The 9,316-nt window shown below is 41.0% G+C and overlaps 1 protein-coding gene across 1 annotated transcript; it reads right to left on the bottom strand.

Moving 5' to 3' along the window:
• Window positions 1-2,679: 2,679 nt before the first annotated feature.
• LOC307069903 (small integral membrane protein 12-like) lies at window positions 2,680-2,946 on the bottom strand (the record flags this gene model as incomplete). The annotated part of the gene is made up of 1 exon (XM_079728213.1): window positions 2,680-2,946. A coding segment is annotated over one exon (267 nt), but the record flags the coding sequence as incomplete, so codon positions are not given.
• Window positions 2,947-9,316: the final 6,370 nt, after the last annotated feature.

Genomic DNA, 9,316 nt, shown 5'->3' with positions numbered 1-9,316 from the left:
TGAGACTAGAAAAAGGGAGCACCTTGGACTTTCAAAGATAGTGCTTCTTCCATCAGGCATTGGGAGGACGTACATCAGTGGTGGCGGGGTTATTCTAAAATATCTGAAAACCCAAAAATGTCTTAGTCCGTGGGAAAACTTTTTGTGTGTTATTTCTGTAGGTTTTCTGTCCTGTAATGTTTTGCTTAGGCCGATATTAAATTACATATGTGCAGGATGCCCGAAAGTGTTTCGAGGGAAACCAATCCTGGGATCTAATGTTTGCCACAGTTGTTAGATTGCTTAAAAACAAAGCATATCTCTCAGATTTCATTAGAAGGCAAGGGGCAGCTTGACAGGTGGCATACTGGCCGCCACTGGGTCAAATTAACCCTATGGGTATGTTAGCATGCTTAGAATTTTTTAAAAAATAAATTGTCAACATTTAAAAATCAGAAGTTCAATCTGGTATCTCTGGGCAAGCAGCACAAATTGGAAGAAGCTGCATAGCGACTGCCCCCTTTAGGCAGGCCTGTGCTTTCTAGTACCTGGCCTGGCCGCTCATTTAAGCCACCTGACTGGCCCCTGTAGGCAAGAGAGTTTGCTACTGGTGGTTTAGCCCAGTGAAGGGATCCCAGGCTTGGTCGTCCTCAGGACTGCCACAGGAGGGCAGCACTGGTCTGCCCATGAGGCCTGCGTCAGCCTGAGCCTGTAACCAAGCTAAGCTTATTAGCACATCCTATCAGAACCAGAAACTTCATCCTCACTTCAGCAGCAGACCCTGCTTCCCCACGCTCCCCGTCGGATTTATGCCCTGAGAAGCAACAGCAGCTCATCTCAACATTTCCAGCAGGCCTCAGCGACTGAGGGGAAGCCACCGACTCGACTTGCCCCCTCCTTCTCTGGCTACCACTTTCCACGTCCCCCCCACTCCTCACGTCCCCCCCACTCCTCCCACTCCACAGCCGGCATCTCTACCTGTTCAGGAATTCTACCTTCACCCACCTGTTAACACCACTGGGCCTCAGATCCTGAGGTAAGAGGCAGGGCAAACAGCCTCCCCCTTTTAAGGCAGGTTCATTCTTCATCAAATACTCATTACTTGCCTTTGCTCACTCAGGTTAAAGGTAAGTTGACTACGTGAGGCAACAGGTCTGCTCTCTGCTCTCACCCCTTCCAACCTCACCGACAACATCTTTAGTGGCAGCATTTAGTATAAGCTCCTACTGCCCTTCAGGAAAGACATTTAATATTATGCATTGAGGCCCTTAAAACCGTTCGTCCCATTTCGTCCATAATGCCATTTACTGTTCCTACCATTTAGTCCCAAAATGCAGGAAAATCCTTATATAAGATACTCTTTGCAATATTTCTCCTAGTGAACAACCAGAAACAACCCAAATGTCCAGCAATAGGGAAACTGTTAAAAACAAACTATGCTATATTCCCACTTGATGGGCAATTATACAGCTAATAAAAACAATTAGGATTATGAAGACCATGTGATAAGATAGGAAAGTGATTATGATATGAAACACTATGTAAAAAAAAGAATATAAAATTAAATGTACAGTAATAAATATCTAAAAAAACTAGTCCAAGAATTACTGAAAGATACCAAAATGTTAACGTTTTATCTGTACTAGAGCCCTCAGAGTGTGGGTAACCTTTTTTAAACCCCTACCAAATTTAACGTACATATACTACTTTTATAGGGAAAAGTATGTGTACACGTGTGTATCACGTGTGTATGAAGTTGGAAATTTTGATAGCAATTGTTAAGCTCCCTGGTCTACTCTTAATGTAGACTTTGAAAGTATATAAGCCTCATGTTATCGTGATAAAAAGGCCCTTGGGAACCTGTGCCTCCAGGACTCACCGCCTCCAGGATCCAGTGCAGCCACGCTAGTAAAACAAAGCTTCCAGGGCCCCAAAGTCCTTAGTTAAAGGCCAATTTTATCCTATCAGGAGATGACTGCTTTGCATAACTCCTAGGAGACCGCAGCACCACCTGGAAGATAGGATTAGATCAAAATGGTTCTCAGACGCCACTTTAATCAAGTTTTGCACTACACAGTAACGGGGTGGGGGTGAAAGACGGTGATTGTTTTCAAGCAAATTCACCTGCCCCAAGGTGAACAGCCTGGGCTCCCAAGAACAGAAAACTGCTTTCCTTCCCAGGGGAATCTCCTTCCTGAGCTGACAGGACAGGATTTCAGGGAGAATGAGCACAAAGGACAAAGCAAGCTAGTTAAGGGAGCCAGGGAGATTTCTGAACTCTTCCCAGTGCAAACTAGAACTAGGCATGTAGGTACCCCTCCTAAAGGCATCACCCCAATCCCAGCCACTCCCACCTGAGGCCAAACTGCCTCCCCACAGGGACTGACGGCCAATGTTCACTTCATCACTCTCCTCCCAGTGGCGCACCTAGCAGCGCAGAAGCCTGAGCAGCTGTGGCCACCATCCAGCAGAGGCAGCCTTCAGGCCAGAACCCTCACGGGCCTTCTTCTTCACTGGCCCCTCAGCTACTAGTGTGTCTGCCTGGCCATAGCAGAGCAGCCAGTATGTGTGTGGCTGTGTGGGGCGGGAGGGGCCAGAAGAAGCAATAAAGCAAATCATGTGGGTTCTGGTTGCCGGGTCGACATGGCGGCAGGGCCAGTCTTGGCCCCCAGAAGGACCCATAGGGCCCTGTGTCCTCCATTAATTCTTCTCCGGGCGGTTTCTGTTCAGGACAGCTTTAGGGGCAAATTCCAGCTTGCCCTTAAGGCTCACGACCTGGGTGTGGTCCTTGCCTAGCAGCTCATCCAGCTTGCGGTCCTCCCGGCTCTCCGAGATGCTCTTCTCCTCCTCCACAGGCTGGGGATCCTTCCCCGGGATGAACCATTCCAGGTGGTAGCCCACAGCCCCAACCACGAAGGCCACGGGAAAGGTGACATAGGGAGCATAGGTACGCACCACGGTCCAAAGCACAGGTCACATGACATCTGCGCCGCAGCTCACACCCCGCTGTCTGGCCCCCATCCTCCGCCTGCGCTCCCACTCCTGGAGCACCGAAGCCGCCAGTCCCAGCGGCCCTCAGGGCCTCGCCCCAGACCCCGCCCACTGGCGCCCGCGATCTTGGCTATTGTAAATAATGCTGCTGTGAACATGGAGGTACAGATATCTTTTCCAGTTAGTGTTTTTGTTTCTTTTGGATATACTCCCAGAGGTGGAATTGCTGGATCATATGATAGTGCTTTTTTTTTTTTTTTTTTTTTTTTTCCCAGTACGCGGGCCTCTCACTGTTGTGGCCTCTCCCGTTGCGGAGCACAGGCTCCGGACGCGCAGGCTCAGCGGCCATGGCTCACGGGCCCAGCCTCTCCGCGGCATGTGGGATCTTCCTGGACCGGGGCACGAACCCGTGTCCCCTGCATCGGCAGGCAGACTCTCAACCACTGTGCCACCAGGGAAGCCCTGATAGTGCTCTTTTTAATTTACATTTTTCTCTCTCAAAATGAATTAGTGTTTTGGAAATATCAGATAACATGATGAGGGATTATCACTTTTTGATTCTTCAGTTCATTCAACAAGTATTTCCTGATCACATAGCCAAGCATTGTGCTAGATGCCGGTCTGGAACGTCAGAAAAAACAAAAAAAACAAAAAAACGAGACAGATACCTTACCTTCATGGAAGTTAAGGTTTAGTTGGAGAGAAATTCAATAAGGAAATAAATACATAAATATAGAATCATAAATTGCAATACGTGTGTTGAAAGAATATACAAAGATGCAATGGAAGAGGATATCAGGAAAAAATGGTTATATTTGGGGGCTAAGAAAAATGCCAATTTGAGAAAGTGACAACAGGTTGAGATCAGAAAGATGAGAAGGAGTTAATCTGGGGCAGAGTGAAACATACGGAACCTTCCAGAAAGAAAAAAAAGCAATTTGATAATAAGAGCAATTCAGAGGTATTATCCAAATATTTTGCATTACAGGGCATTAGAATTGTTTTAAATAATGGAAATCAATAGTTTTTTCAAGAATTTGTCAACATTTTTTTATTATTAAACCATCATATTAATTAAAGTATTCTTAATAAAATCAAGAATCAGGCCTTTTTATTGTAATGAATTGATTGCATCATTTGCTCAATTTTGAGTTAGCATTTAATATTGAAATCTTTTTTTAATATTTATTTTTATTTATTTATTATTTTAGTCTGTGTTGGGTCTTCGTTGCTGCGCGCAGGCTTTCTCTAGTTGATGCGAGCGGGGGCTACTCCTCATTGTGGTGCGCGGGCTTCTCATTGCAGTGGCTTCTCTTGTTGCAGACATGGGCTCTACAGCAGGCGGGCTTCAGTAGATGCAGCATGTGGGTGCAGTAGTTGTGGTTCATGGGCTCTACAGCGCAGGCTCAGTAGCTGTGGCGCACGGGCCTAGTTGCTCCGCAGCATGTGGGTCTTCCCAGACCAGGGCTCAAACCCATGTCTCCTGCATTGGCAGGTGGATTCTTAACCACTGCACCACCAGGGAAGCCCTTGAAATCTTCTCTTCTAATTATTTCCTTGTCATTAGATTAGTAGAATGTCTTCCTAGCTACTCATTCAAAAAATTTTACAGACTTTTATAGTGTTAAGTGACCACTTATTTAAACTGATTTACAGTACAGAGTCCATCTGTTAGAAATTTTTAAATTCTATCAGATTACCTAGAAAAAAAGAAAATAGGCATTCCAGGCTGGAACCAAGCTGTTCTTTGTAGAGAATCCTTTTGTTTTTTTCAAAGAGTTTTTCCTTAGCTAAAATTTTCTTAAAATTATTTTTTTCTAGTATCAGGAAACTAAAGCCAAGTCTACTTTTGATGTAGGGTGGAGGAGGTGGCATTTGGCCTTGCACAGCACTTTGTTAACCAGTTTTCTTCGAGCGGCATTTTCTTTTGTTCTGAGGTGGCAGATTTGTAGCAGAGTGGCATCGAGAAATCATTGTAATTGCAGCAGTATTTCATGCAATTGCTGAAGAGTACTCTCTGTTCAAGGATTTCAAAACACTTTTCTAATGGTAAATTACCTTCACAGTATTCTTTTTTGTAAACTGCAAAAAAACTGAAGCACAGAGAGCCATAGTTTATCAAGGTCTAGTGCTGATTTTCTTAGGCAACATATTTGTTAGACATCTTCTGAATGCTGAACGCTTTGCTGGATGCAGTGAAGAGTTTCAAGGGAAATAAAAGATAAGTTTCCTGAAGTCAGTTGTTTGGCTTAATGAGAGAGATACAAGAACCAAAGAAAATTATGCATATGTAGAAAACATTTATAGAGCCAATTATAGATGTCCCCATTAAGTGCTTAAGTGTTTAGACTGGTGAAAAGGCTGGATAAAGAGGTTTCATTGTATAATTAGGATCATTGGCCTTGAGAAAGTTTTTAATGAGCGAGGCAGATGATTTGACACTGCAAAATGGGGACGACATTCTAGGCAAATTAAGTGGCATATTCAGTGATATAGAAGCCAAAGAGAGGAAAGTTTATACGGGGGTTGGCTTGCAGTACTGCCAAATACAGTAAGAGCTGGATGGTCCCAAATCAAGTAGAATAAGAGGCCCTTTGGTTAAGGGAAGAGTTTCTGGCAACAGGAATACCTGGAGTAATTTTAAGTGAAAAGCTCAAAATGACATCAAGGTAAAGTCCTCACTACATTATATGTCAAAAATTGGACAATAGAAGGGGAAGGAGGAATATAGAGGAAGGGCCATCAGCAAGAATTCTCTGGAGACACTTTATGCATTGGGTAGCAATGGGAATGGAGAATCAAATCTTTAGAGAAAAATCTTAGAATCATAGTCATTAAAGAAATCTTGGAGATCATTCAATTCACTCTTTATCAAATTCTAACTGGAAATGAAATACAGGTTTAGGTACTGTTGTATTAATTCCGAGATACTTCTAAGAAACAGATGGAAACAGAAACATAAAATGTTACTGTGTAGGTTCAACTGATTATATTTTAATAGAACTAGAAATTTTACTATGACATAATTCCCTCTGTCTCTGTTCAGCTCACCAAGTCCCTCTCTCTTGTCTCATTATATACTCATGGATCACCTGAATGACATTAAAAGCATTGGTCTGAAGCAAAAATCCTTAGAATTCAAACAAAAAAACAAGAATTCCCATGACAAACTATTTTTGTACTTGTCATTACTACAGTTTGATCTTATGTACAAATTATTCACACATTTACTAACTCAAACAATTCTCATACATACCCTATCATAGTACATCATGGTGTATTAGCAATAGCCTTGGGTAGTAGATTGAGTAAAACAGAGCGACAGGCTATGGATTTTCTTAAAAAAACTTCCTCGGCAACAAAATTATTTTATGTTTAACAACTCTAGCAATAAATATTATTATCAGCAGTACTGGTGTACGCTATTATCAATTAGTGATAATAATTCCTATACTTTTTTCATAAAATATATGCAGTTGAGGACTAGTGCTTTATATAAAGTTGTCTAAGTTTTACTTTCCTGTATCAAACTTTTGATGGGGCCTGAACAGCAGAGAATTTGAGATTGTACTTCTTTTTTTTTTTTGCGGTACATGGGCCTCTCACTGCTGTGACCTCTCCCGTTGCGGAGCACAGGCTCCGGACGCACAGGCCCAGCGGCCATGGCTCACAGGCCCAGCCGCTCCGTGGCACGTGGGATCCTCCCAGACCGGGGCACGAACCCGCGCCCCCTGCATCGGCAGGCGGACCCTCAACCACTGCGCCACCAGGGAAGCCCCGAGATTGTACTTCTTGATGGGAGCTTCTATTGAAGAATTTTATGCCAGGTGTAGGGTTGACATTCTATTATGAAAATTGAGATCCCCAGATAACATTACTACCTGCATGAAAAACTCCCTTACTTCTGCATAGGAGTGGGCCATATATACTCAGAGGTAGAGAAGTTACCAAGCTTAATGTATCCACATGTATCAGATGGTGAGATGAGTTGACCAAGGTCATTTTATTAATATGTGGTAAGATCATACATCTGTCAAAGGAGTTCTGATGTCAGGATCAGACTGTCTTCTCCACCATCACAGCAACATAGAGACAGCTATGTTACGAGAGAGAATTTCTACTATCACATTCTTTGTTAGAGTATTTACCCAACAGTCAGAATGAAAAGTACATAAAGTCTTCAGCATTGGAAAAGCTATGACAAAGTTTCCTAATTAAAATATCTGTGCGAACAATTTATTAACTAAAATATGCATTTTATTCTGTTTGCACACATATTCTTCTCACCTCAAATCAAGGAGATATTTGAAGATAAAATGGTAAACTCTTGGGATTATTATCAGAATTAAAATATACATAATTTTGAAGAGGACATTTTCATGAAAAATATCTCTAGGTATTAACATAATTCATGTAGATGCATTTATTATGCTTCATGTATGTATATAAACATTGTAAGAGCATTAGTGTAAACCAACAATTGGGCATGATGGTGTATAAGGCACAGCTTGAAGAAAAGTAGGGGCCTCTTTTTTTATCCTCTGTTCCTTCTAGAACAGTATTACCCAATAAAAATATAATTTAATATGTAATTTTTTTTTTTTTTTGCGGTACGCGGGCCTCTCACTGTTGTGGCCTCTCCCGTTGCGGAGCACATGCTCCGGACGCGCAGGCCCAGTGGCCATGGCTCACGGGCCCAGCCTCTCCACGGCATGTGGGATCTTCCTGGACCAGGGCACAAACCCGTGTCCCCTGCATCAGCAGGCGGACTCTCAACCACTGCACCACCAGGGAAGCCCTTAATATGTAAATTTTAAATTTTCTAGTAGCTACAATTAAAAAGTAAAAATTAACAAGTGAAATTAATTTCAAAAAACACTTTACCCCAACATAACCAAAATATTATAATTTCAATATAACACTGCTATAATTTCACTATAATATTAATATATATTAATAATATAATCCAATATGATGTTGATTACATTAAAATTATTCAGCAGATGGTTTACATTCCTATTTCATACTAAGTCTTTGAAATTCAGTGTGTATTTGGACTTATGATACATCTCAATTTAGTCATGTTTCAAATGCTAAGAATTAAAAGATAAACTGAGGCATATTAAAAATTTTAAGAGTTTATTTAAGCAAAATTCAATCCAAATTGGGCAGCAGCTAGTACAGCAGAAAGGAGCTCAGAGGAGCTATACAAAATGAAAAACTTTTATAGACAGAAGGGAGCAAAAATAGGGAAGCTACACGAGGAAAAAAAGCAGGTCAGTTATTGCAAGGTTACTTTCCTTTAGGGGATGGCAGGTGTCTATGAGGCAGATTACCTAACTAGTGCTGATCAGGCTACTCCTGATTGACTGGTTTAAGATTCCATTTCTGGGAAAGCTGAAATTGTAATTAAGTTGTCTGGGTTTGGTTTTATGGGGCTTAGCATAAGTGACTCCATTTTGGGCCTGTTGTCTCAATTTTAACAGAGGATATGGCTATAGTATTGGATAGCACATCCTCAGAATTTATGATCTTTACCAACAATTTAAAAAAGGTAAAACAATCCCTGAATGTGTGTGTTTGTTTATTTTTTGAGGAGTCACAGTTTATTGGCTCTAGTTTCTCTACCAACGTCCACATGCAAAAAATCAAAGTGATTTTTCTACTGTTCCAACTTGAACATGTAACTACCTTTTTTGAGGGCTATACAAGTTTCTGGGTAACAATTTGGAGTTGGAACAATGGTTCTTTGAGAGCTTAGTACTAACACCAGTAAATATAATTCCTTTCAATCATCTGGAGGGATAATAACAAAAATTAATATTCTGTAAAGATATGTACAGCTTAATATCCCTTAAAGGTAGGTATTGTGTTCAAATTAGGAAACTGTGGTTCACATATACTGTGCAACTACTGTTACCCAGGCTTTCTGACTGTGATTTCTATGCTTTGAGTTCTATGTTGTTTTTATTAGAGTGAGAAAAAAATAGTGTAAAAAACACATTTGCTTCATTTATTTGTCTATCAAATGTTTATAGAGTATCAAATTGGCTATTTTAGGGATAACATGAATTTATCTGAACATACAATAGAATTTTTAAGGAAAACAAATGTTTAGAAAGGGAGAGAAAACTTCGTGGAACTATAAGTGATATAATATTGGGATATTAATTTTTTAAAGCAAAGTATTTTGAAAATTTACTTTAACTTTTCTTTGGATCCTATGCTGTAATTTTTAAACTTGTAATTTTTAATTAGAAATGACTTCTCCAGTGACCTCTAAAGTCATTGTTAAACTCAGTGTTAATATGGCTTCATATAGCTTTGTTTAATTTTATAACAATAA

This window comes from Hyperoodon ampullatus, assembly GCF_949752795.1.
Source record: "Hyperoodon ampullatus genome assembly, chromosome: X".
NCBI classification, from domain to species: Eukaryota; Metazoa; Chordata; class Mammalia; order Artiodactyla; family Ziphiidae; genus Hyperoodon; species Hyperoodon ampullatus.
The sequence above is the reverse complement of the archived record's forward strand: the minus strand, read 5'-3'. Positions and strand labels throughout refer to the sequence as shown.